This window comes from Urtica dioica, chromosome 12 (genome assembly GCF_054948205.1).
Source record: "Urtica dioica subsp. dioica isolate 48M chromosome 12, U.dioica_male_clone48M_v1_H2, whole genome shotgun sequence".
Lineage (NCBI taxonomy): Eukaryota > Viridiplantae > Streptophyta > Magnoliopsida > Rosales > Urticaceae > Urtica > Urtica dioica.
Window position 1 is genome coordinate 22632233 of NC_142767.1, and position 27927 is coordinate 22660159.

The 27927-nt window shown below is 35.1% G+C and overlaps 5 protein-coding genes across 5 annotated transcripts; all 5 read right to left on the reverse strand.

Moving 5' to 3' along the window:
• Nucleotides 1-8465: 8465 nt before the first annotated feature.
• Nucleotides 8466-10513, reverse strand: LOC149380489 (caffeic acid 3-O-methyltransferase 1-like). Its single transcript, XM_089602191.1, has 4 exons — nt 10054-10513; nt 9173-9486; nt 9015-9079; nt 8466-8918 (listed from the first exon to the last, which is right to left on the reverse strand). Exons 1-4 carry the CDS (start codon nt 10428-10430, stop codon nt 8619-8621), a joined length of 1056 nt encoding a protein of 351 aa, XP_089458317.1. The 5' UTR covers nt 10431-10513; the 3' UTR covers nt 8466-8618.
• Nucleotides 10514-11438: 925 nt separating this feature from the next.
• Nucleotides 11439-13726, reverse strand: LOC149380490 (caffeic acid 3-O-methyltransferase-like). Its single transcript, XM_089602190.1, has 4 exons — nt 13317-13726; nt 12932-13251; nt 12539-12603; nt 11439-12238 (listed from the first exon to the last, which is right to left on the reverse strand). Exons 1-4 carry the CDS (start codon nt 13688-13690, stop codon nt 11936-11938), a joined length of 1062 nt encoding a protein of 353 aa, XP_089458316.1. The 5' UTR covers nt 13691-13726; the 3' UTR covers nt 11439-11935.
• A 1804-nt stretch (nt 13727-15530) lies between these two features.
• Nucleotides 15531-17734, reverse strand: LOC149380491 (caffeic acid 3-O-methyltransferase-like). The gene is made up of 4 exons (XM_089602700.1): nt 17361-17734; nt 16971-17290; nt 16279-16343; nt 15531-15977 (listed from the first exon to the last, which is right to left on the reverse strand). Exons 1-4 carry the CDS (start codon nt 17732-17734, stop codon nt 15675-15677), a joined length of 1062 nt encoding a protein of 353 aa, XP_089458826.1. The 3' UTR covers nt 15531-15674.
• Nucleotides 17735-19145: 1411 nt separating this feature from the next.
• Nucleotides 19146-22032, reverse strand: LOC149380492 (caffeic acid 3-O-methyltransferase-like). The gene is made up of 4 exons (XM_089602528.1): nt 21399-22032; nt 20355-20674; nt 20184-20248; nt 19146-19594 (listed from the first exon to the last, which is right to left on the reverse strand). Exons 1-4 carry the CDS (start codon nt 21779-21781, stop codon nt 19289-19291), a joined length of 1074 nt encoding a protein of 357 aa, XP_089458654.1. The 5' UTR covers nt 21782-22032; the 3' UTR covers nt 19146-19288.
• A 701-nt stretch (nt 22033-22733) lies between these two features.
• Nucleotides 22734-26325, reverse strand: LOC149380493 (caffeic acid 3-O-methyltransferase-like). Its single transcript, XM_089604163.1, has 4 exons — nt 25682-26325; nt 23541-23860; nt 23379-23443; nt 22734-23039 (listed from the first exon to the last, which is right to left on the reverse strand). The coding sequence occupies exons 1-4, from the start codon at nt 26062-26064 to the stop codon at nt 22734-22736; spliced, it is 1074 nt and encodes a 357-aa protein (XP_089460289.1). The 5' UTR covers nt 26065-26325.
• Between the last annotated feature and the right edge of the window lie 1602 nt (nt 26326-27927).

Consider the following 27927-nt stretch of genomic DNA (forward strand, 5'->3'; position numbering starts at 1 on the left):
TGAACGTGGGGACTTAAAGAAAGAAGCTGTTCTGTTCGTACCTTTGTTCATGACTTCATTCATATCACATTTCTATTTAATTACTTCAACTACAAACATTTAAATTTTTTTATACACAAACTAATACTGTACTTTTTTTCCCTCTCAATTTGTGGCATAAGAAGTTAAGAACCTACACATTTTTACTATTAAGTTTTCTCTTTGTATGTAATTTCGTCGTTATTGTCAAAAGTGAAAGTTAACTCACAACAAAAAAATTAGTCGCAGTCCGGTTCACCTCATTTCGTCACGAACTCTCACGAAATCAATGGAAATATGAGTTACAATCCGGGATTCGATCTCGAAACGGGATCTTTGTCATTCTTTCCCGAGCTTAGACTCCCCTTCTTTGAGAGAGTCTAAACTTTTGGTGATTGATTATTGGCTGCATTTTTTCATTAACTTAAGCTCTCTTAAATATACCTAGATTTACAACCTAATGGGCCGGGTCCAAAACGTAGTTACATAAATAAAATAGAACTATACACAGATAGGAGCAAATACGTTGATTATTCCACATTACTACTTTTTTTTCTTCAAATTAGACCGATCTAAGAGTGTTTAGTTACAAGATCTGTCTAATTTGAGAAAAAGTAGTAATGTGGAATCGGTCACTTATTTTCTTTTACTGGTGTCCAAAGCCCTAAAAAAATCATAATTAATTATCTAAATTCGAAATAATAAAAAGACAAAATTTAAAAACCTAAGTGTAGAACATAAAACCCTAATTCCAAAATTGAAAACCCTTGATATCCCTAAATAATAAATATATAACAATGTGATCCGATGACCTTCAACCGATATGCATATCAAGTCTCCGCTCCGAAACATGTGTCTCGCAAGCGTCATCAACCGCTAATCTACCCATAAATTAAATGAGTTGAAAATTTGAGACCAAAACAAAATCAAATGAACCAAATAAAGTATTTTTACGAATTTAACAAGTCTGAAAGTTAAACTATCTTAAGTATATACAAAAATATTAGATCAATTAACAAATTCAACTCATGTTACGGGTTATTATGTCATAAAATTATAAATAGACAAAAATTGAAAATTTGGTGATCAAAGAGTAGAGCCTTGATGATCAGAGACATAGAAGAGGCTGAGATTGTCCTTCCACAAGCGCGCTCTCGACTTCGGGCACGAAAAACTCATCCAGTACCTCATGCTTTTCAACATTGAGTTCTCTTCCGAGGAGAGAAGGGGTCGTTTTTTTTTATATTTATATATTTTTAATTTGACGATTAAAAGGAAAACGAATTAGTTGGTAATTTATTTAGATCTTTAAAATATTTAACAATTTAGAATAATAAATGAGGTTTTCAAAGCTAGAATTAAAAAATAAAGAATAATCAGAAGAGATTGTTGGTGTTTAGTCCGTTTTCACTAATGGGCTCATTAGCCGAGGCCCAAAGAAAGAAAGATTCGGCGAAGAGAGTTTAAGCGCCAAAGTGAATCGCTAAGCGCCAAAACAGATCGAGAAAAAAGGAAAGTAGACCGAATTGGGAAACTACGAAACGGAAACCAAATCAAGACTGAGTTTTTTTTGTACCGTTGGGAAAGATTTCGATCGGCGATTATATATAGGTTCGCGAGGGAATGAGAGAGAGAAGCAGAAAAATAGGGTTTCTAGAGAGAGACTCTCTCTCTCTTGATTTTTGACGATGAGAAATGCTAGCTCGTCTCCGAAGCCCTAGCTCGTCCGAAACGAAGGAAACCCTAAAAATTCCGAGGAAATCCGTCTCCGGAGAAATGGAGAGACGACGAAGAACAAGGCGGAGCGTGGAATCGTCCGATTAGGTAAGATTCTTCTCTTTTTTCCGTGTTAGGTTTCTTCAACTTTGTACATAGGGTTTTATTTCAGTCTCGATTCTTTGTGTCTACCTGATTAATGGAAAACCTTTTCGGTTTTGAAAGAAAAAAAGGACTCAATTTCATGAATATTGATATCTCATTTGAACCATAGGACAAATCTTTTGACCGAAACTCTAATTTCCAAAAACTTTGTAGATTGTAACAATTTCTGATGGTTATGTATTTCTCTTTTATTTTTTCTTTCTTCAGGAGATATATTGCGAGACGATGATCGACATCAGTCACGACAACGAATCCCACGATCCTTTGCCGAGTCTCTCTCAGGCGAGGCGAAGAAGAAGTTTGGGATGATTCTCGCTGCCGATCAAGACCAGCCTCTCTGCACGAGCACAATCTGAAACATTGATGTATGATTTTCCTTAGTTCCATTCTTGCATTAGTTCTTTAGGGGAAAATAACTCTCATATAATTTCCTGCTTTTTTTTAGTTATATATATACAAACCTGGTTGATTATCCACTCCCTAGCCGTTTTGGCTGGCTCTAAAAAACCTTGTTAGGTTTTTTTTTTTTTTTTTTTTTTTTTAAGAGTTTAGGTTGTTAGGCCGGCCCGTGTGTCTAGACGTTTGTTTTTTAGATTCAGCCAAAAATGTTGGGGGGGAGCTTAATCAACATATTTTCTTATGAAGCTATATGTATTAATATACTTTTTTTTTTAAATTATATGTATCGTTAATTTTCCCAAAATAATTTCTGCAACTAATTGAATTAACTAGTTTGGTATTGGGCATATTATATTGTGCCCCATAATTTCTCATTCAATTACTAATACTAGATTTTTTTGACGAGGTATATGGAGGGACATTTGTCCGAACTGAGAGAGTCGAGTGAACTATAGAGCTCTGGAGAAAGAGAAGAAGAAAAATAGAAATATGATTCTATTTAGAGTCTCGCCAAGTTGTTTCCCGATCGAACAAGATCAGCCTTTGCTTTCGACTGGAAAGTCCCTCAGATCATCTTATCTTTCTCAAGGTTAGGTTTCTTCAAATTTCTATCTAGGTTTTCTTTGTTGATTCTTGTGTCTAAATGAGTGTTTTTCTCAAGCTTTTATCTTCAAATGAGAATGCTTGTGAGCCAAAGAGAAGCAGCTATACTACATGGCCAATTTTCTGCAACAGATTCGGATTGCAAGGTGATCAGAGATGGTTTGGTTTTCTGTTGTCTTTTCCTGTGCTTTGTTTGTGTTCCTTCTTATTTGATTTGTCATCAACATTGGAACAGATTTACAACTGAAGAAGATGGCAGCTTTTTGAATCCATGCACGGCTCTTCAAGCGTTCAAGAAAGCTCCACGACGACTGAATCGGGTACGTGACGTGACTTGCTCTTTCCCTAACGTCTCTTCATAGGTAGTTAGGTTATGCATCTATGCATAGTTTTAATCAATATACTCAGCCTTGACCTCCTGATTTAGTTCCTACATTACGTACAAAAGGGAATATAATTTCATATAATTTCTGGCTTTCTTATTTTTTTCATATATATATAAAAAATGATTGGTTATCTTCCCCTTGCTGTTTTGACTGACTCTAATTTTTTTTTTAAGTGCCGGCCGGCCAAAATTTTTTTTTAAAAAAAATTATTTTCTTTTTTGGTCAGTCAAAATACAGGGGAGCATAAGCAACATATGATTTTCAAACAAAACTATATATAAGTATGATTTCCAAACAAAACTATATATTTTTTTTTTGCTGGAACTATGTGTATTGTTATATTCCCCAAAATATTTTCTACCGAAGAATCTAATGTTGGAGATTGGAGTTGAGGATATTGATTAAGACTATGCATAGATGTATTGTCTTGATATATGTTGTATATTGTTTTGGCATCAGATTTCTAACATATTTTACTCGTGTCTTGTGAATATATGAACTACAATGGCTTGATCCCGAGAGGGTATGTAGGCAGCTCAATTATGAGTGCAGCCACACTTATTTGCTTGCAGATCAGTTTGATGAGAAGGGTACGGGATTTCTTCAAGATCCGCTGCAGAGCGCTGTGGCAGACAAAGACATGAACCCTCTGCCACGCTCAGGAAAGGCCGAAGAGCAAGGATGGGTTTAATTTACATATTGCAGAACATGACCCACGCTGCTTGAAAAACAAGGTACCGAAAACGAAAAAAGATTCCATCTTTAACTTTTTTAAACCATAAAGTTTGTATCTTTCAACTAAATTCAACAAGGTACCGAAAACGAAAAAAGATTCCATCTAATTAAATTGTTGTTTCCTTTTTTTCTGGGTCAAAGATCGGAGACGAGGTCTGTGGCTCACTTTTTCTACTAAATCGATGGTTATCGCTGCTGCTCAGGACCAGCCTCTCTCGCTCTGTGTGAGCACAATCTGAAACATTGATGTATGATTTTCCTTAGTTCAATTCTTGCATTAGTTTTTTAGGGGGAAATAACTTTCATATCATTTCCTGCTTTTTTTTTATAGTTATATATATACAAAACTGGTTGATTATCCACTCCCTAGCCGTTTTGGCTGGCTCTAAAAAACTTTGTTAGGTTTTTATTTTTATTTTTATTTTTAGAGTTTAGGTTGTTAGGCCGGCCCGTGTGTCTAGACGTTTGTCTTTTAGGTTCAGTAAAAAATGTTGGGGGGAGCCTAATATCAACATATTTTCTTATGAAACTATATGTATTAATATACTTTTATTTTTCTGTAATTATATGTATTTTTAATTTTCCCAAAATAATTTCTGCAAGCAATTGAATTAATGAGTTTGGTATTGGGCATAGTATATTGTGCCCCATAATTTCTCATACAATTACTAATACTAGATTTCTTTGACGAGGTATATGGAGGAACATTTGTCCGAACTGACCAAGATCAGCCTCTCCTTTCGACCGGAAAGTGCCTCAGATCACCTTATCTTTCTCAAGGTTAGGTTTCTTCAGATTTCTATCTAGGTTTTCTTTGTTGATTCTTGTGTCTAAATGAGTTGTTTTATTAATGCTTTTAAGAGATTTTTGCTTTACTACTCAAAGATTCGGATCAGAAATGTTTTGGTTTTCTGTCATCAACATTGGAACAGATTCACAACTGAAGTAGATGGCATCTTTTTGAATCCATACAAAGCTCCACGACCACTGAATCGTCAACTTGCTCTTTCAGGTTAGGTTTTCTTTGTTGATTCTTGTGTCTAAATGAGTTGTCTTCTTAAGGCTTTTAAGAGGTTATCCCATGACGATGAGAATGCTTGTGAGCCAAACAGAAGCAGAGATTCAGATTGCAAGGTTTGTGTTCAGAGATGGTTTGGTTTTCTGTTTTCTTTTCCTGTGCTTTGTTTGTGTTCCTTCTTATTTGATTTTTCATCATTATTGGAACAAATTCACAGCTGAAGAAGAATACGCAGCGACTGTTTTAGCAGGCCTGATGGAGGGTCCGAGGGAGTGAGGGACCGGACCTGGGTGGGGCTAGGCTCGGGAAGGGGTGAGACCGAACTTCTAATTACTAACTTCTAACTACTAATTCACTAACTACTAACTCACTAACTTGCTCACTCGCTAACTACTAACACACTAACTTTTTTGTTGACAGTTCATTGTTTGGCAGGATGAAGTACTCTGCAGGCTTCTATGACCACTGATAGAACGCCGCGCGGCCGCCAAGCCGCACGTGCGAGATCGCCACGTTCGACGGCGGGCCCCGTGTAAGTGAATTGATTCCCTCCTATATTTATTTTGTTATTATACACTGTTGAGAAGATTTTTATACTTGTAGAGTAGTAACATGGCTATCCAAAGAGAATTTACTAATTTCTAACTACCTTAGTTACTAATCGTGCCTATATTGTTTCCAAATGTTGTAGTGTTGGAAACTGGAGATATTAAAAACATAAACTATGCTTTTGTGATTAAATGCAGCATAACAAATTAAGAGTTAACATATGTAGCTTGTATTACTATACTTGGATAAATCTATGGTAATTTTGGAAGTATAGCTATGACCATGTTACTTGGAAGTATATCTATGATCATTGTGAGTATGGAAATTTCTCGTGTTAATCTTTCACAAAAAGACAACGATATACTCACCAGATCAGTAGCTTGTATTAAAAGTTAACATTTTTTGCTCATCTAGGGTATATTTTGGATGTCTAAAAAAAACATCATTCAGTCGCTCAGTGTGGGATTTTCTCTTGCAGGTGGGTAGTCGTGATAATTTTATTTCCTACTGGCCCACTGAGCTTTATTCAGCTGTCCCAAGTCGGCCTTTCTTTCCAAGAAGATTTTTGTGGGACGAGGGTTTTCATCAGCTACTGATCTGGTGAGTATATTGTTGTCTTTTTGTGAAAGATTATCACGAGAAATTTACTAGTTGAGCATTTCTAAGGACTATGTCTAATAATCGAGCAGGCGATGGGATATCCGTATTTCCTTAGATATATTGGGCATTGGTTGGATTTAATGAATATTGATGGATGGATTCCGTGAGACTAAATTTTAGGAGCTGAAGCTTTAAGGTGATATGCATGTTCTAATATACGCATCGGGTGAATTAATTCTTCATGAAAATAGTTACACTTACACCCCTGTCTTTATTTGTGTTGTTGCAGTAAGGTCCATAACAGCGCACATCATGCATCCATGACATCCATGAAGTCAGAGATGTTAATTTTAGTTTTCTGTTTTCTTTTCCTGTGCTTTATTTGTGTTCCCTCTTATTTTATTTGTCATCAATATTGGAACAGATTCACATTGTACAAAGCGGAGCTGTGAAGCCATTGCTTGAAGATGACAGCTTTTTGAACCCATCCACGGCTCTTCTAGCGTTAAAGAAAAATTTATTTTCATTTTTGGTCAGTCAAAATACAGGGGAGCATAAGCAACATATGATTTTCAAACAAAACTATATATGTATGATTTTCAAATAAACTATATATATTTTTTGCTGGAAGTATGTGTATTGTTATATTCCCCAAAATATTTTCTACCGAAGAATCTAATGATGGAGATTGGAGTTGAGGATATTGATTAAAACTATGCATAGATGTATTGTCTTCATATATATTGAATATCGTTTTGGCATTAGATTTCTAACATATTTTACTCGTGTCTTGTGAATATATGAACTACAATGGCTTGATCCCGAGAGGGTATGTAGGCAGCTCAATTATGAGTGCAGCCACACTTGTTTGCTTGCAGATCGGTTTCATGAAAAGCCCATTTTCCGAGGAAAGGGTACTGGATTTTCTTCAAGATCCGGGCCGCGGAGGATCGTACCGTAATCTCACAGAGCGCCTATGCTGGTATTCATCTTCACGAGCTTTAAGATAATTGATATGCTCTAACTAGAATTCTAAGGCGGTCCAAGATACGGTAACTTATTTGCTTTTTCTCGAATACCTATTCATCTAATCTGATAATTTTGCTATTATGTTTATTGATTGTTACAAGGATATCTTGACTTGAAGAGAAGTTCAAGCAGAGCTGATCTCTTTTCCTGCCAAGCATGATGATATTCGATTTTCATAGGAGACAAATGGCATGCTCTAAACTGGAGTTCTACAGGGTACCACGATAAGGTAACTCAATTATATTTTCTCGTCATTTTTTCGAATACTTCTTCATAAACACTACCAAATTTTTTTTTTTTTAAATATAATTTATTTGTACAACACTTTTTTAATTAACAAAACAATCATCGTTGCATAATCTTACAACTATATTCTCCAACTTCGATCTCCTAGTTGGATACTTTCATATATTACTAAAGCGGATAAACTTTCATATAACTCAAGCTCTATTATATTTTCTTTATTTACCAAAATGTGAAGAAGAAAAAAAATATGCTTGGTTATCCTACCTCAACAGTTTTCGCTTGTTCTAAAAATGTTTGTTTAGGATTTTTTTTTATTTTTTTGTTAAGAGTAGAGGGTCTTTGGTTGTTTGGCCGGCCGAGTGTTTAGAGTGTAATAGAGACAATTTTTAGTTTCAGCCAAAACTGTTGGGAGAGCTTAAGCAGTATCTAATATTTTCCTTATAAAACTATATGTATTAATTTTTTTTATTATGCATGAGTTATATAAAGACATTCCTGTTAAGTACTTTGTATGAAAAAAATGCTGATTATGGAACCTAGTTGAAGTTATATGGTTGTTTCATTATGATTATGCATTGATGTATTATTTTTTAAAAGAATTAATTTTTTTAAGAAGCAAAAGCTATTTTCATTAAGATTGTGCAATGATATATCTGTTTTTTTTTCTATCGTATTGAATATTATGTTTGCTCAGATTTCTAACACATTTTTATTTCTGATCACAACCCCTCAATTATGAACTACAAAAGGGTATGTAGGCAGCTCAATTAATGAGCGCAGCCAAACAATCCGAATCTCCGTGTTCCCCTTTCCTTACTTGCACGAGAAGGCACTTCAAGTCATTGTTTCTACACCTTTTCTCGGTACCTATTTCTTAACTCAACTATCTTTTTTCTCTCTATGGCCTTTGGTGGGAATTTTTTGTTTGAACGATTTGCAACGAAGCAACTTCCACATAATGTGACATAGGGATTGAACGATGAAGAACATAGGACACCGGGCGTTGGTCTCTATGGGCTTGTTAGGACATATAGGGTAAATCTCCATTACTTCGTTATATTGGGAAAACCTGATGCAATCAATTTACTCAGTTCACAATTTGTAGATTGACGCAATTCGTTGTCCAACTAAATTCATAAATAAAAGAAACAATTTTAATTCTTGAGAAACTCCATAACACTGGTGTTGAAAGCGTTGCAAGTTACTCGGAATCGTTTGAATCCGGCGGCCATGGCCAGAGCCTCGTACTCGTTGGCCGTCCTCAGCCTCCCGCCGGGGCTGTGGGCCAACATCATCAAATCCGTCCGGGCAGCTTTCTTTCCGGCGAGGCTCGTCTCCGGCGCCTCCGAGACGAGAGGCTCGATCACTATCGCCTTCCCGTTCTCCGGCAACGCCTCGTAGCAATTCTTCAAAAGCTTCACGCACTGCTCTTCGCTCCAAATGTGAATCACCGACTACAAGTACAAAATCACGTCAACAAGTATCGAAATGGAAATCACGGCCCAAAATTGAAATCGGGTCTAAATATATGAATAAATCGCATGACTCACTTTCATGATAATCGCATCCGCCAAAGGCACGCTCACAAACATGTCTCCGCCAACGTGCTCTACGCCTACATTTTTGCAATTTTAATTAGCATTAGTTAAACTCTGTCATTATTTCAAGACTAGCGAAGTGAAGCTATGTATGTATATGTGATTATTACCTGGGTGTGTTGGGGCGTTTTGTATAACGTGAGGCAGATCGAAGTTAATAGCCTTCTTTATGGAAGGGTATTTTCCGACGATCGTTGCAAGCAAAGCTCCGGTGCCGCCGCCAACGTCGACCACCGTGTCGATTCCCTCAAAGCCTTTGTAGCTCTCAACAAGCTTCTTCATTGTGATCTTCGACTTGTCCGACATCGCTCGGTTGAAAAGCGAGTTGAATCTCGGATCTGTTTTGTTGTATTCATAGTTCTTCATTCCGAACGCCTTCTCAAACGCAACTCCGCCTTCCAATACTGCATCTTTCAAGTGGTACCTGCATGCGATGATGTTATATATATCGTCAAGAGCTTTAGCGCGAAAAGATCAAATCTTTTCATGTTTCAACAATGAGGATTAATAAGAGACGAATCAAAGCTGATCAAAGGGCAATAGTCAAGGGCACAAACGATTCATCCTTGGTTAGGATCGAAGATCCTGCATCCAATTCAGACCACACAATCCCGGGATTTGAGGAAACTTTTAAGTGCTTTTACAGTACCGTTGGATCATCATAGTTGTACTTATATATAGAGAATGATGAGAGTCTCATTGTAACATCACTTCAAGAGAGATTTGATCGTGAATTCTAGTGTGTCACGATTCTTCTGGTTTTGAGTATTCAAGTCAATATTCAGAACAAAGAACCTTCTTCCGATGATTCTTCGGAAAAAAAAAAAAAAAAAAAGCAATCGCTGAGAAAAGCAGGACCCTAATTCTTGTAATTTACCAAAAGCCCCCTCTCCCACGCTGGGTATCTATTTCCTCTCCAAACTCTCAATTGTTGACATTTACGCAACAGAGATAATTCACATTATACTTCTACAGTACTAAAATTCCGTACCAGCTCTCCATGGAAACCCTATCTTGGGTCATGAGACAGAAATTGGAGAAAGAAACACCGTCGCTGTTGTGTTTCTTCGTCAGAAACTTGCTCACCGGATTCAGTCCGTACATTCTCTCGGCGCCGCGGAGTGAGCAATCAACGACGGAGTGGCAAGCAAGGAGGCGGAGCATTCGGTCCACCATTTCTCCGGCCGCCGGGTTTGAGGTCGGAATCTGAACGGCGATCTCGGCGCCGGAGAGGGAAGCTCCGTCGCCGGCGCCGGCGATGATGTCGAGGACTTCGAGCTCGATCACGGCCTTGACCACCATGGGGAGGACGGAGCCGGCGGCGACCTCGTCGGCGTACAGAGCGGCTTCCTCGTTTTCGTCGCTCATCGTTGGACAAAGGATTCAGGGTTTTAAGTGCAAGCGCGCAATATTTTTGGGTATACGATATTGTATTGTTTGTTATATACACCAGCACCGAGATTGAAATTTGACCCTGAATTTATATTATAGTATAATTGAATTGACAAGTAAGCAATTAAGTGAATGCATAGTATTGGATATTGAAATGCAAGAAATAAGAAGAGATGTTCATTTTTTTTTTTTTTTTTGAAAGGGATGTTCAATTTTTCAATCTTCGAGAAACTCTATAACATTGAAATAGAAAGTATAGCAATCCACACAAAAAATAAAATAAAAAAGGCTAATTTTAGGGGTTGTTATAACTTATAATGTTATGTTTAAGTAAATGAGAAAGTTCAAATTTAATTATTTTTTCAATGATTGTTTACAGAGTATCTCTAAAATTGATTTTGCTACGAAAAATAGTGTTTTTTCAAACCATAAATAAATCTTTTCCTTATAAATAAAATTATAGTAAATAAATTTATATTTTTTTTCTTAAACATGAAGATTGTATTCAACTTGAAAAATATTATTTTTGCAAGAAAAACTAACATGTGCTTTCTGGGATAAATTTCAAAATGGAATTACCAGAAGAAATTTTCACTTAATTAATCATGTCTAACCATAGTTAGTTATGTGTACATTGACATTTTCCATAATGAGATAAGTTTTTGTAGTGTTTTCAAATCTAAAATAAATTCAACTGCAGCTCGCTTAATGAAATTCAATCTTTGACTCCGGCTTAGTCCAAACTATTTGAGTTACGTCCATTGAACTCTTAATAAATGATACGACCCTGCTTTAGAGGTATCAGATATTCCTATTCGAGTGAAGATTAACTCCTAAGAAATGCATAAAAGAGAGACTGAAAAACTGATTTGTTCATTAATTGATTTTTCATTACAATCACTAAGGCTTTTATATAAGCATTTGCATAACTAACTTATGCTCTAAGAATATTCTACGCAATTAGCTAAGACCAAAATGCCTCATTATCTTAAAGGTGTGAGGTTCCATCTAAAACCAAGCTTGGTAATTAGAGGAGTAACTCACAAGCCTTATAAAGAGCCCATGATCGTATACTCAGTCGATGTGGGACTGTCCTTGATACACCCCCTCACGCGCACAGGCACAGACACACATTGGCATTGGAAGCGTGAAGTATAGGCCTGATCAGGTAGCTCATAACCGAGAATGGGTCCCGCTCTTATACCATCTTAAAAGTGTGGGGTTCCATCTAAAACCAAGCTTGGTAATTAGAGGAGTAACCCACAAGCGTTATAAAGAGCCCAGGATCGTAATACCCGGTCGATGTGGGACTATCCTTCATACATAACTTAATATTTGGGAGTACTCTAGACTATTAGCTAAGGTCGTATCATAATGCTATATGTGGCACATTGTAACTAATTTATATCGCATACACATATATATTATAAGAAAAACAAGAGATTTGTAGTGAGTTGACAAAACGAGAGATAATGTTCAATTTAATCCTTAAGGAACTCCATAATATTGGTAGAGAAATCATTGCATGCCACTCGGAATCTCTTGAATCCGGAAGCCTTAGCCAATGCCTCGTACTCATTTTCGGTCCTCTCTTTGGCGCCGGGAAGGAGGGCCAACATGAGGGCATCAAAGCGCACAACATGTTTCGCTTCTAGGCTTTCCTCTGGGACCTCGCCGGCAACAATTAATTCGATAACAATCAACTTCCCACTATTCGTTATTGCATCGTAGCAATTCCTTAGCACCTTCAAGCAATGCTCGTCGCTCCAATTATGCATTATTGACTAATACGAAACGAACAAAATTAATCAACTAAAATTCAATAATACTAAAATTTTATACCGTCGCGGTGTTCTATGTTCATACCAATAAGCAATAATAAAATAACATGTTACTCGTAAATCTTTGATGACATGCTGATATGTTGGCTTCGGATTTGTCGTTAACATTTTGACAGTAAAAAATGGAAATTAATTTAGTTTATCCAAGGTTTAATAATGTAGAGTATGAATGCCCAAAATCAAAAGTAGTTTATCATGAGGTTGAAAGCCAAAGAAAATTCAGATATATCAAACATGATTCACCTTCATGATAATCGCGTCTCCAGGTGGCACAGATACAAACATATCTCCGCTAACATGCTCAACACCTACACTTAATATATATATAAGAGATATAATTATGTTCTAGGCTTAGTGTTATCAACTCTAATTATTTGGTTCATTATATAACAAAACAAGTAGAAAGGTATAGACATATATAGTAGCTTGTCTATCTTTATCTTTCATGAGTAAGCTGGTACTATTATATAATCATGAGCTTACTTTGAATCGCCCATATATAATTTTTTTACACATTTGACTCTTTCCAGATTGGTGGATATTTTAGTATTGATAGAGTTTATATTCATTAAAGGTACATTATCATTAATTTATACACAGATTCTATTTCTAAAAAAAACATGATAATATCCGTACCAGGGTATGTGGGAGCATTTTGGATGACCTGAGGCAAGTCAAAGTTGATGGCCTTCTTAATGGAAGGGTATTTTCCGACGATCACGGACATCAGAGCTCCGTTGCCGCCGCCAACGTCCACCACCGTGTCGACGCCGTCGAAGCCGTTGTACCTCTCCACCACTCTCTTCATGTTCACCGTTGAATTTCCGCCGGACATAGCCTCGTTGAAAATCTTTCCGAATCTTTCGTCGGATTTTAGGTATTCATAAAAAGTCATCCCATTATGGGTTTTCTCAAACGGAACTCCTCCTTCAAGCACCGCGTCTTTCAACCCGTACCTACCGCGTTGATTACATCCACAGTTAATCCTATTCAATTAATTAATTAATTAGTTAATACGTACCAGCTTTCCATGATAACCTTGTCTTGGACCAGCAGATGAAAACTGGCGAAAGAGACGCCGTGGTCGTTCTTTGTCAGAAACTTGCTCACCGGACTCAGTCCGTACAGACGTTCGCCGCCGCGGAGCGAGCATCGGACGACGGAGTGGGAGGCCAGCAGTCGGAGCATCCGGTCCACCATTTCGCCGGCGGCGGGGTTCGAGGTCGGCATCTTGGCGGCGATCTCGGCGGCGGAGAGTAGGGAGGCTCCGTCGCCGGAGCCGGAGATGATGTCGAGGATGCCGAGCTCGATCACGGCGTTCAGGACCATCGGAAGGACTGAGCCGGCGGCGAGCTGGTTGGCGAAGAGGGCGGCTTCCTCGTAGTCGTCGCTCATCGTTGACCAACACCTGTAAAAATGTCTCACAATACATTTTCGGCTTAACCGATAAATAATTGCTCCTTATATCTTATTCTCTCTCATAAGTCAGTCAACTACATACAATCGATAGTATAAAAAAAATATAAACAACAAAAGACTTACTACAATACAATGTATCTACGACTACTTCTTACTAAATATTAGGTTTTATTTTTTAATTTTATTAATGATAAATAATTAGTAGGAAGGAACCAAAGGTTAATTTTAACATACTAAAATATCAGTTAACTAAAATAAATTGGAATATAAATTTAGAAAGAATTCTAATCGTTGGCAACGACAACTGAATAAAAAAAATTACACAGACTCACGCTTTGCTTGATAGTTGATAGGAATGAGAGAAATATGAATAGATCGATGGATTAAGTTTAATGGAAGAGAAAAGGAAGGAAAATGATGAATTATAGATTGTTAAAAAATTGATTGGTATATTATAAAGAAAGATTGCAATTCATTTTTGTTGTTGTTTGGTATAGATATAAAATAAAGAGGATGATTAGTGTTTATTTATTATGCTTAAATTACTATATTACCCTTATATGTACATAATAAATTATATTCATAAAAGTTATATTTGTGATTTACTCCATGTTTTGCTTCTATCCTTCCAAATACACGGAAAATGAATCTCTCCTAATCCCTTTTTATTGCTTTTCATCCTCTCTACCAAACAATTATAAGTGATTAATTTTCTCTGTTCAATCCATCCTACTTATTCCATCCTTCCTCTTTCCCTCGTACCAAATAAGGAAATGAAAGAAGGAAACAAGTGGGGCTTACATATATATTTCAAAGTGACAAGACTATTATAGAAAACAAAAACGCTAGTAACAAGTAATTTTCAAGTTCAGTGAGGATCCAATAGCAACAACAACAAAAAACAAAAAAAAATAAAAAATTATGAGGATGCTGACGTTGGGAGAGAGGCTGAAGAGGATGAGTTGGAATTGGGGGGTATGAGGATGGTGGGAAAGATGTTTTTTTGTTTTGTTTTGTTTTGTTTTTTTAATTAAAATTTAAAAAATAAAAGAAATGGACGACCACACAACAAGGATTCAACAAAAAGAGATATATTTGCTTCATTAGTTTTTGAAGTGAAAAATATGTTATTAACACAAATATGAAAGCCGAGTGGAGGCCGAGCTCGGGAGGTCGAGTGGAGGCCGAGCTCGGGAGGCCGAGTGGAGGCCGAGCTCGGGAGGTCGAATGGAGGCCGAGCTCGGGAGGTCGAATGGAGGCCGAGCTCGGGAGGTCGAGCAGGGGATAATTTTTTTTTCAAACGTTGAAACCTGGAAAATAAAAAAGTTGAACACCTATTGGCGGCCAATAAATTTGAATAAGCGTTCAACAAATATCAACTGTTAATATTTTTAATAAATAGAATTATTATTAACAGATATCCAGAATATATTTTGTAACAAAATTAGAAACTAAATTCCTAAAAATATGCGTTAATAAATAACTACATGCACGAATTCAAATTTAAAATTTTGAATCAGAACTTTCTAAAATCTCGCCAACTTGAATATTGAATATTTAAAAGTTGCCGAAATTTTTTTCAAATTTCAAACAAAAAAATTGCCTAAAAAAGAATTAACAAAATCAGTCAAATAAGGGCAAATAAGTTAGGACCAAAATGCCTCATTAACTTAATATTTGGGAGTACTCTAGACTATTAGCTAAGGTCGTATCATAATGCTATATGTTGCACATTGTAACTAATTTATATCGCATACACTAATTCATCCAGAGACAGCCACGTGACGGCTTTTAGTTTTTTTTTCCACCTCTTTCCTCTCTCTCTCTCTCTCTCTCTCTCTCTCTCTCTCTCTCTCTTGTCTTCTCTCTCTTTCCAACGCGCGCAAGCGCGTATATTCAACTAGTATTATAAGAAAAACAAGAGATTTGTAGTGAGTTGACAAAACGAAAGATGTTCAATTTAATCCTTAAGGAACTCCATAATATTGGTAGAGAAATCATTGCATGCCACTCGGAATCTCTTGAATCCGGAAGCCTTAGCCAATGCCTCGTACTCATTTTCGGTCCTCTCTTTGGCGCCGGGAAGGAGGGCCAACATGAGGGCATCAAAACGCACAACATGTTTTGCTTTAAGGCTTTCCTCTGGGACCTCGCCCGCAACAATTAATTCGATAACAATCAACTTCCCACTATTCGTTATTGCATCGTAGCAATTCCTTAGCACCTTCAAGCAATGCTCGTCGCTCCAATTATGCATTATTGACTAATACGAAACAAACAAAATTAATCAACTAAAATTCAATAATACTAAAATTTTATACCTTCGCGGTGTTCTATGTTCATACCAATAAGCAATAATAAAATAACATGTTACTCGTAAATCTTTGATGACATAATGATATGTTGGCTTTGGATTTGTCGTTAACATTTTGACCGTAAAAAATGGAAATTAATTTAGTTTATCCAAGGTTTAATCTAGAGTATGAATGCCGAAAATCAAAAGTTTATCACGATTCACGAGGTTGAAAGCCAAAGAAAATTCAGATATATCAAACATGATTCACCTTCATGATAATCGCGTCTCCAGGTGGCACAGATACAAACATATCTCCGCTAACATGCTCAACACCTACACTTAATATATATAAGAGATATAATTATGTTGTAGGCTTAGTGTTATCAACTCTAATTATTTGGTTCATTATATAACAAAACAAGTAGAAAGGTATACTAGCTTGTCTATCTTTATCTTTCATTAATAAGGTCCTTGTATAATTATGAGCGGGTTATTTTGAATTGCCCATAATTTTTTTTGAAAAAATTGTACAAAATAGCCATTTGAAACTTATTGATTAGTAAAATAGCCAAAATTTTAACTTTTCAGCAAAATAGCAAAATTTACATTTTCAAATTTTTTTTGACAGCCAAGATTAATTTTTTTTTTTTACGATTATATTATAATCAATTTATCACTATAAAAAAAAATTAATCTTGGGTTCAAAATTTTTATTTGAAACCAACTTGCTGTACATTTTGGCTATTTCCCTCAATTAAGACAAACTTTGACTATTTTACAAATTTATAACTTTAAATTGACTATTTAGCTACATCACTCATTTTTTTTTTACACATTTTACTCTTTCTATAGACAGTTAATTTATTTGATTGATGGATATTTTAGTATTGATAGAGTTAATATATTTATTAACGTCACCGATTCTATTTCTAATTTTTTTTTTGTGTATAATATCCGTACCAGGGTATGTGGGAGCATTTTGGATGACCTGAGGCAAGTCAAAGTTGATGGCCTTCTTAATGGAAGGGTATTTTCCGACGATCACGGACATCAGAGCTCCGCTGCCGCCGCCAACGTCCACCACCGTGTCGACGCCGTCGAAGCCGTTGTACCTCTCCACCACTCTCTTCATGTCCACCGTCGAATTTCCGCCGGACATAGCCTCGTTGAAAAGCTTGCCGAACCTTCCATCGGATTTCAGGTATTCATAAAAATTCATTCCGCGGTGAGCTCTCTCAAACGGAACTCCGCCTTCAAGCACCGCGTCTTTCAACCCGTACCTATTGCGTTGATTATTACATCCACAGTTAATCCGCTATTCAATTAATTAATTAATTAGTTAATACGTACCAGCTTTCCATGATAACCTTGTCTTGGACCAGCAGATGAAAACTGGCGAAAGAGACGCCGTGGTCGTCCTTCGTCAGAAACTTGCTCACCGGACTCAGTCCGTACAGACGTTCGCCGCCGCGGAGCGAGCATCGGACGACGGAGTGGGAGGCCAGCAGTCGGAGCATCCGGTCCACCATTTCGCCGGCGGCGGGGTTCGAGGTCGGCATCTTGGCGGCGATCTCGGCGGCGGAGAGTAGGGAGGCTCCGTCGCCGGAGCCGGAGATGATGTCGAGGATGCCGAGCTCGATCACGGCGTTCAGGACCATCGGAAGGACTGAGCCGGCGGCGAGCTGGTTGGCGAAGAGGGCGGCTTCCTCGTAGTCGTCGTTCATCGTTGACCAACACCTGTAAAACTGTCTCACAATACATTTTCGGCTTAACCGATAAATAATTGCTCCTTATATCTTATTCTCTCTCATAAGTCAGTCAACTACGTACAATCGATAGTATAAAAAAAATATAAACAACAAAAGACTTACTACAATACAGTGTACTACTACTACTTCTTACTAAATATTAGGTTTTATTTTTTAATTTTATTAATGATAAATAATTAGTAGGAAGGAACCAAAGGTTAATTTTAACATACTAAAATATCAGTTAACTAAAATAAATTGGAATATAAATTTAGAAAGAATTCTAATCGTTGTTTGGCAACGACAACTGAATAAAAAAAATTACACAGACTCACGCTTTGCTTGATAGTTGATAGATCGATGGATTAAGTTTAATGGAAGAGAAAAGGAAGGAAAATGATGAATTATAGATTGTTAAAAAATTGATTGGTATATTATAAAGAAAGATTACAATTCATTTTTGTTGTTTGGTATAGATATAAAATAAAGAGGATGATTAGTGTTTATTTATTATGCTTAAATTACTATATTACCCTTATATGTACATAATAAATTATATTCATAAAAGTTATATATGTGATTTACTCCATGTTTTGCTTCTATCCTTCCAAATACACGGAAAATGAATCTCTCCTAATCCCTTTTTATTGCTTTCCATCCTCTCTACCAAACAATTATAAGTGATTAATTTTCTCTGTTCAATCCATCCTACTTATTCCATCCTTCCTCTTTCCCTCATACCAAATAAGGCATAAGTCACGTGAAACGTTAAATAAGTAATAAAAAGATTTTTGAAATTAAACAAAATATTTACTTTTAGTTTTGCCTTTTATTTGAACTATTTTTGAAATAGAAAAATAAGTAATAAAAAGAAGAAACCTTATAGTTAAATAAGTAGTAAAAAAAATGAATTGATATCTATAGAGAAAAAATGTGAGAGACCTTAGTAAATTAAAAAAAATTAATATGAGATTATTGCCTGCAATTTTCTCCTCTCTAGTCCCCTTTTTCCTCACTATTTTCCTCCATTGTTTCTCTCATATCATGTTTATCCTTATTCATTTTTAATAGCATATAAAATAAGGAAATGAAAGAAGGAAACACGTGGGGCTTACATATATATTTCAAAGTGACAAGACTATTATAGAAAACAAAAACGCTAATAACAAGTAATTTTCAAGTTCAGTGAGGATCCAATAGCAACAACAACAAAAAACAAAAAAAAAATTATGAGGATGCTGACGTTGGGAGAGAGGCTGAAGAGGATGAGTTGGAATTGGGGGGTATGAGGATGGTGGGAAAGAGGAAACATTGTTTTTTTTGTTTTTTTTAATTAAAATTTAAAAAATAAAAGAAATGGACGACCACACAACAAGGATTCAACAAAAAGAGATATATTTGCTTCATTAGTTTTTGAAGTGAAAAATATGTTATTAACACAAATATGAAAGCATAAACTTGATATTTCCAAAATCATAAAATATAAACGCAGCATTACGATAAAACACACATGAGTGATATTTTTTTCTTTTAACCTTTAATAAACTCCATAATACTAGTAGAGAAATCACAGCATGCCACTCGAAATTCCTTAAATCCGGCAGCTTTGGCCAAGGCTTGGTACTCATTGCTTGTCCTCTCTTTTGCATCATTCCCAAGGAGGGCTAACATAATGACATCAGAACGCACAACACTTTTAGCCGCTAGGTTTTCCTTTGGAGTCTCATCGGGGACAATTACTTCCACCACAATTAGCTTCCCATTATTTGTTATAGCGTCATAGCAATTCTTTAACACCTTCAAGCAATCCTCATCGCCCCAGTTATGCAGTATTGACTAATAACATATAATGAAATGACTAGGTTAAAATTTAAATGATATAAAGTAAAAACAAAAACAAAAATATTATGATATATAATTTTACATTGTTTTTCTTCATAACAAATAATATAAAAACAGAAAACAAAAAAAATAGCTAATTTAAACGTTTGACATTGCTAAATGATAACCAACGTTTGGTAAATTTTAGGTAAATAACTGTAAATAATGACGTGATCTAATATATGGAGATGGTTATTTATCTAAGCTTTACGTCTGTAAATACATGAAAATGATTATTTACCTAAGATTTATCAAACATTGACTATTTAACAATATCAAATGTTTAAGTTGACCGTTTTCCTAATAGACCCATATAAAAAATATGTAACTTATCTTATGACCTTTTCGGCTTTGGCTTTTAATTTGTCGATGTAACATTGTGAACTTGAAAAAACATATAAGCTTTCATCTTACCAAATTTTATTTTTGGTATTTTAGAGGGGGTAAAAATGCCAAACTAGAAATCTCAAGGTTTGAATGAAAAATTACAACTACCAAACAAATGTGAAGGTGGACTATGTCATCTTTGATGGAAATCATTCACCTTCATTATAATTGCATCTCCTTGTGGAACATTGACAAACATATCTCCGCTAACATGCTCTACACCTACAAATTAGAGAGAGATAAGTATAAGATTAGTAAATACTCAATATGTAATCTGCTTTTAAATAAAGTAGAAAGTTATCACATATCAATCCCATATGATTATTACCGGGATATGTTGGAGCATTTTGGATGACATGAGGCAGATCGAAGTTGATTGCGTTGTTAATTGAAGGATACTTGGCGACGATCATGGACATCAGAGCTCCGTTGCCACCACCAACGTCAATCACTGTGTTGAGACCCTCGAACCCTTTGTACCTCTCCACCACTCTCTTCATGCTCAATCTGGTGGAGTGGCCACACATAGCGTCATTGAAAATCTTTCCGAATCTTTCGTCGGATTTTAGGTATTCATAAAAAGTCATCCCATTATGGGTTTTCTCAAACGGAACTCCTCCTTCAAGTACCGCATCTTTCAACCCGTACCTATTATTATCACCAATAATTTAAATAAGATGCATGATTAAGCATTTAATGCTTGGAATTATAGTAGTTGTGGTGCTACTAATTGGTTATCACCATTCCTATTCCTAAGAACTTAACTTGGGTGATAACACTTTTTTGAGGCATAAAGTGAATTTTCAAATGAGGAATTTTTGGAATAAGAAATGTAATATCATTTTTTTTTGTTATTAATAAAAATATTTAATGGAATTATTTTTAGTTACAATTACTATTAAATAAGAAAAAAATATATAAAATAACTAAATTATTATCTTCAATTACAATTATAGGTTAATTATTCAAATATTAAAATTATTGCTACATAGCTTGCTAAGGGTAAGGGTGGCCAGTGACGGATCCAGGATTTCAATCAAGGGGGGGCAAATTTGAGAAATATTTTTTAGGAGGGGCATTATTGAAAAAAAACTTACAAATTTGGGTCAAAAACATAATTATTAATAAAATTTAGGGGTAAAATTATAAAAAAATATAAAAATTTAGGGTTAAAAAAATAATTTTCAAAAATTGAGGGGGGCATTGGCCCACCCTGGCCCCCACCTAGATCCGTCACTGAGGGTGGCCCATAGGGTTTCAATTTCCTCAAAAAATAAATAAACTCTCTAATTATTGAAACTTAAAAATTTCTTACTTATAACATAATTGTTAAAATTAGAACACAATAATAATAGTAATAATTAAATATTACCAGGTCTCCACGTAAACCTTGTCTTGGATCAATTGATGGAGACTTGCGAAAGAGACGCCGTGGTCGTTCTTTATCAGCAACTTGCTCACCGGATTCAGTCCATACACCCGCTCGGCTCCGCCGGAGCAGTCGACGACGGAGCAGCAGGCCAAGAGGCGGAGCATTCGGTCCACCATTTCTCCGGCCGCGGGGTTTGAGGTCGGAAGTTTGGCGGCGATCTCGGCGCCGGAGAGGTGACCGTCTCCGGCGAGGATTTCGAGGACGCCGAGCTCGATCACGGCCTTCACCACCATCGGAAGTACGGACCCTCCGGCGAGATGCATGGTGTACATCTGAGTCTCCTCGTCCTCGGAGCTCATTGCCTGCTTTGACTTTGACTCCATTTTTTTTTTTAAGATATATTTTCCTTTGATCGTATTTACAAATGCCTCTCTGTTTTACTGTTTATATGTAGATATATAGTTGTTGATGCATATTAATTGTAGCCATGAGTTCGCAATTATCTCCGCATGTTACATGACAGAGAGACGCAATCTTTTCGTATCTAATTTTTTAATTGGCTTTTTTTTTTTTTTTTGTTGAAAATATCACTCTATTTCTTTTTTCCTCCATTGTTTCTCTTGTATTCTTTTTTTATTTATTCATTTATAATTATTCATTTAATAAAGCGTATAATATTTTTTTAATGAATAAACCATATAATATAAGGAAATGAAAAGCCACGAGAGTCAGACTTTAAATAATAGCATGCATATGTAAGCGGATGGGCTAATTCTTCAACACCTTTAGGTAACGCTCGTCGCTCGCACTATGGCCACTAATGGAAAGAAAATAAGTAGCCTTTTTTTTATAGAGAAAATAGATGTATTAGACTATTGATATTAGTTTAGTTATTTTTTTTTCATTAACTAATATTATAAACTTTTTTGAGGTAAATTATAGAGAAAAGAAGAGTATTAGACCAAAGCTAGATAATTGACTAAGACTGAGCGTTGTCTACCAAATTGAAATCCAAGAAATGGATGGTTTCAAGTTCTTGTACTCTACATTATTAAAGTACTTGTACAATCTACTACTTACTCAATATTTTTTTCATAAACAAAAGTTTAAAAGGATTCAACAAAAGAAATGAAAAATTTTAAAAATAAAAGAAATGGACGAGCAAACAATAAGGATTCAACAAAAGGGATATATTTGCTTCATTAATAGTTTTTGAAGTGAAAAATATGTTATTAACACAATACTGAAAGCATAAATTTGATATTTCCAAAATCATAAAATATAAACGCAGCATTACGATAAAACACACATGGGATACGAGTGATATTTTTTCTTTTAACCTTTAATAAACTCCATAATACTAGTCGAGAAATCATTGCATGCCACTCGAAATTCCTTAAATCCGGCAGCCTTGGCCAAGGCCTCGTACTCATTCGTTGTCCTCTCTCTTGCATCATTTCCAAAGAGGGCTAACATAGTGACATCAAAACGCACAACAATTTTAGCCGCGAGGTTTTCCTCTGGAGTCTCATCCGGGACAATTAATTCGAGTACAATTAGCTTCCCATTATTTGTTATAGCGTCATAGCAATTCTTCAACACCTTCAAGCAACGCTCATCGCTCCAGTTATGCAGTATCCACTAATAACATATAATGAAATGACTAGGTTAAAATTTAAATAATATAAAATAAAAAACAAAAACAATAAATATTACGATAACGTTACATTGTTTTTCTTCATAACAATAATACAAAAAATATGTAACTTGTCTTATGACTTTTTCGGCTTTGGCTTTTAATTTCTTGATGTAACATTGTGGACTTGAAAAAACATATAAGCTTTCATCTTAATTACCAAATTTTTATTTTTGGTATTTCAGAAGGGGTAAAAATGAAAAACTAAAAATCTCAAGGTTTGAATGTGGACCATGCATGCCAAAAAAAAAAAGATCATGTCATCTTTGATGGAAATCATTCACCTTCATTATAATTGCATCTCCTTTTGGAACATTGACAAACATATCTCCGCTAACATGCTCTACACCTACAAATTAGAGAGAGATAAGTGTAAGATTAGTAAATACTATGTAATCTGCTTTTAAAAAGGTAGAAAGCTATCACATATCCCATATGATTATTACCGGGATATGTTGGAGCATTTTGGATGACATGAGGCAGATCGAAGTTGATTGCATTGTTAATTGAAGGATACTTGGCGACGATCATGGATATCAGAGCTCCGTTGCCACCACCAACGTCAACCACCGTGTTGAGACCCTCGAACCCTTTGTACTTCTCCACCACTCTCTTCATGCTCAATGTGGTGGAGTGGCCACACATAGCGTCATTGAAATTCTTTCCGAATCTTTCGTCGAATTTTAGGTATTCATAAAAAGTCATTCCATTATGGATTTTCTCAAACGGAACTCCTCCTTCAAGTACCGCATCTTTCAACCCGTACCTATTATTATCACCAATAATTTAAAGAAGATGCATAATTAACCATTTAATGCTTGGAATTCAAGTAGTTGTGGTGCTACTAATTGGTTATCACCATTCCTATTCCTAAGAACTTAACTTGGGTGATAACACTTTTTTGAGGCATAAAGTGAATTTTCAAAGAGAAAATGACACATATATACCTCATGTTTTAATGAAATGTCGAGTTTAACCTTTGGTTTTCAAAAATGTCAAGATCATATCATCTGTTTAACTAAAATGACGAAATTATACCCTGAAATAGACAACAGTGCCACAAATCTTCTTTTTATTGACTTTTCATTGACGTTAACTATAATATTTATATGTAAACATCAATTATTTTTATTCATTCGCTTCATATATGTAATTTATTTAAAAACTAAAAAATAAACAACAGTCTCTTAATCGTGAAGAACGCAAAAAGAGGTAAAATGGTAAAAATCGACAGTTGATAGTCATCAAAATTACAGATTCGAACAGAGAACCCAATGATTTGGAGTTACAAGTCGAACACAGAATGAAGTCATCTCTTGGAAGATATGAATTTTATTATTTAATTTCAATTTAAGGCTATTTTTATTTCAAAATTGGAAATTTGAAAGTTAGGATACTGTTTTGAATTTGATTATGTTTTTCTTATATAAGAGTTAATGTCAATGAAATGGAGATTTGTGATACTATTATCCATTTCAGGGTATAATTTCGTCATTTTAGTTAAACAGAAGGTAAGATCTCGACATTTTTGAAAACCAAAGGTTAAAGTCGACATTTCACTAAAACACATGGTATAAATGTGTTATTTTCCCATTTTCAAATAATGAATTTTTGGAAGAGGAAATGTAATATCATTTATTTTTTTATCAATAAAAATATTTAATGGAATTATTTTTAGTTACTATTAATATTAAATAAGAAAAAAATATATAAAATAACTAAATTATTATCTTTGATTGCAATTATAGGTTAATTATTCAAATATATAAAATATTGCTACATAGCTTCCTAAGGGTAAGGGTGGCCCACAGGGTTTCAATTTCCGAAAAAAAAAAAAAAAAAAACTCTTTAATTATTGAAACTTAAAAAGTTATTACTTATAACATACGTATTAAAATTAGGGAAAATGACACAAATATACCATGTGTTTTAGTGAAATGTTGAGTTTAACATTTGGTTTTCAAAAATGTCGAGTTCATACCCTCTGTTTAATTAAAATGACGCAATTATACCCTGAAATAGACAACATCACTACGAATTTTCTTTTTATTGAATTTTCATTGACGTTGACTATAATATTTATATATGAACACCAATTATCTTTATTCATTCACGCCATATATGTAATTTATTTAAAAACTAAAAAATAAACAACAATCTCTTAGTCGTGAAAAACACAAAAAGATGCAAATGGGTAAAAATCGACAGTGGATAATCAACAAAATCACAAATTCGAACATATATCAAGGATTTAGAGTTGCAATTCGAACACGGAATGAAATAATCTATTGGGAGATATAAATTTTATTATTTAATTTCAATATAAGGCTAATTTTATTTCAAAATTGGGAATTTGAAAATTAGGGTATTGGTTTCGATTTGATTCGTTTTTTTTATATAAGAGTTCATATCAATGAAATTGAGATTTGTGATACTGTTATCCATTTCAGGGTATAATTGCGTCATTTTCGTTAAACAAAGGGTATAATTTCGTCATTTTAGTTAAACTCGACATTTTACTAAAACTCAGAATATATATGTGTTATTTTCCCAAAAAACAATAATAATAGTAATAATTAAATATTACCAGGTCTCCACGTGAACCTTGTCTTGGATCAATTGATGGAGACTAGCGAAAGAGAAGCCGTGGTCATTCTTTATCAGCAACTTGCTCACCGGATTCAGTCCATATACCCGCTCGGCTCCGCCGGAGCAGTCGACGACGGAGCAGCTGGCCAAGAGGCGGAGCATTCGGTCCACCATTTCTCCGGCCGCGGGGTTTGAGGTCGGAAGTTTGGCGGCGATCTCGGCGCCGGAGAGAGGACCATCTCCGGCGAGGATTTCGAGGACGCCGAGCTCGATCACGGCCTTCACCACCATCGGAAGTACGGACCCTCCGGCGAGATGCATGGTGTACATCTGAGTCTCCTCGTCCTCGGAGCTCATTGCCTGCTTTGACTTTGACTCCATTTTTTTTTAAGATATATTTTCCTTTGATCGTATGTACAAATGCCTCTCTGTATATACGTAGATATATAGTTGTTGATGCATATTAATTGTAGGCTGTAGCCATGAGTTCGCAAATATCTCCGTATGTTACATCACATGACAGAGACGCAATCTTTTCGAATCTATTTTTTCTTTTTGTTGAAAATATCACTCTATTTCTTTTTTCCTCCATTGTTTCTCTTGTATTCTTTTTTTTTTTATTTATTCATTTATAATTATTCATTCAATAAAGCGTAAAATATTTTTTTTAATGAATAAGCCATATAATATAAGGAAATGAAAAGCCACGAGAGTCAGACTTTAAATTAATAGCATTTAGGCGGATGGGCTAATTCTTCAACACCTTTAGGTAACGCTCGTCGCTCGCACTATGGCCACTAATGGGAAGAAAATAAATAGCCTTTTTTTATAGAGAAAATAGATGTATTAGACTATTGATATTAGTTTAGTTCTTTTTTTCAAGATACATAAATACTGTTAATATGATAAACTTTTTTTTAGGTAAGTTATAGAGAAAAGAAAAGTATTAGACCAAAGCTAGTTAATTGACTAAGACTGAGCGTGTCTACCAAATTGAAATCCAACAAATGGATTGTTTCAGGTACTTGTACTCTACATTATTAAAGTACTTCTACAATCTACTACTTAATATTTTCATAAACTACCCTACACGGCCCAAAAGTTTATGAGAAATTGCTCCATTTGTCACCAATTTTATAATTTTTTCTCACTTTCCACCAAAAGACTAATTTTTTTCAAAATGCCACCGAGATGTCAACATTGCTGACATCTATGTCAACAATGTTGACATCTCATAGTGAAGCGCAAAAATAAATGTCAACATTGTTGACATAGATTGTGACATTTTGGGAAAAATTAGTCTTTTGGTGGAAAGTGAGAAAAAATTATAAAATTGGTGACAAATGGGGCAATTTCTCAAAGTTTATTTGCAGTCGCTGTGTAAAATACAAGCATCCTAATTACGACCTAAAAGACGATGCATCGACGAAACCCCTAGCTGCGGAGGTAGGAATAGTTCGGTTGCTCCGGTGAGGATAAATGTGTGAAATCGCATCAATGTCTTGTGTGTGTGAGATAGAGAGAGAGAGAGCGAGAAAACAAAAGCTCGTTTGTTGAGGTTTATTTATTATTATTATTTTATTATTTATAAAAAAAAACAGACTCAGAGATGACTTGGGTTTGATTTGATTTGAGGGTTCATTTTAATCTGGAGAATGGATTGATTAAAGACACGTGACCCACTTGGCTATTTCAACTTTAATCAAACCATTCTCCAGTCCAGATTAAAATACACAAATTGATTATTTAACCAAATCACCCTAAAAAAAATAAACAACAAAAAACTTAACTACAATACAATGTATCTACTACTCCTTCTTACTAAATATTAAGGTTTTATTTTTTAATTTTATTAATGATAAATAAATTAGTAGGAACTAAGGTTAACTAAAATATCAGTTAACTAAAATAAATTGGAATATAAATTTAAAAAGAATTCTAATCGTTGTTTGGCAACGACAACTGAATAAATAAAATAAAAAATTACACACACTAAGTCACGTAAAATATTGAAATTGCTAAATAGATAACGGGGTGAGATTTTTGTTTAAATTGACAATTCCGATGATGTGACAATTAAACAAATATTTACTTCTGGTTTTGCCCTTTATTTGAACGATTTTTGAAATAAAAAAAATAAGAAATTAAAATTAAAATTTAATTAATAAGCATATCTATTAGTGTTTTAAAAACCTCACGATTCTCTCTTTCTCGCCCCATCTCTCCAATCAGCTCTCGTTCTTT

Coding starts and splice junctions, on each gene's coding strand:
- LOC149380489 (XM_089602191.1), bottom strand. CDS start 10,430: ATGAGCGACGAAAACGAGGAAGCCGCTCTGTACGCCGACGAGGTCGCC. Junction 9,080..9,172: donor AAACGCCCCAACACACCCAG/GTAATAATCACA, acceptor GCAAAAATGTAG/GCGTAGAGCACGTTGGCGGA. Junction 8,919..9,014: donor CGGATGCGATTATCATGAAA/GTGAGTCATGCG, acceptor TTGTACTTGTAG/TCGGTGATTCACATTTGGAG.
- LOC149380490 (XM_089602190.1), bottom strand. CDS start 13,690: ATGAGCGACGACTACGAGGAAGCCGCCCTCTTCGCCAACCAGCTCGCC. Junction 12,604..12,931: donor AAATGCTCCCACATACCCTG/GTACGGATATTA, acceptor TATTAAGTGTAG/GTGTTGAGCATGTTAGCGGA. Junction 12,239..12,538: donor GAGACGCGATTATCATGAAG/GTGAATCATGTT, acceptor GTTTCGTATTAG/TCAATAATGCATAATTGGAG.
- LOC149380491 (XM_089602700.1), bottom strand. CDS start 17,734: ATGAACGACGACTACGAGGAAGCCGCCCTCTTCGCCAACCAGCTCGCC. Junction 16,344..16,970: donor AAATGCTCCCACATACCCTG/GTACGGATATTA, acceptor TATTAAGTGTAG/GTGTTGAGCATGTTAGCGGA. Junction 15,978..16,278: donor GAGACGCGATTATCATGAAG/GTGAATCATGTT, acceptor GTTTCGTATTAG/TCAATAATGCATAATTGGAG.
- LOC149380492 (XM_089602528.1), bottom strand. CDS start 21,781: ATGGAGTCAAAGTCAAAGCAGGCAATGAGCTCCGAGGACGAGGAGACT. Junction 20,675..21,398: donor AAGGTTTACGTGGAGACCTG/GTAATATTTAAT, acceptor TGATAATAATAG/GTACGGGTTGAAAGATGCGG. Junction 20,249..20,354: donor AAATGCTCCAACATATCCCG/GTAATAATCATA, acceptor TCTAATTTGTAG/GTGTAGAGCATGTTAGCGGA.
- LOC149380493 (XM_089604163.1), bottom strand. CDS start 26,064: ATGGAGTCAAAGTCAAAGCAGGCAATGAGCTCCGAGGACGAGGAGACT. Junction 23,861..25,681: donor AAGGTTCACGTGGAGACCTG/GTAATATTTAAT, acceptor TGATAATAATAG/GTACGGGTTGAAAGATGCGG. Junction 23,040..23,378: donor GAGATGCAATTATAATGAAG/GTGAATGATTTC, acceptor ATATGTTATTAG/TGGATACTGCATAACTGGAG.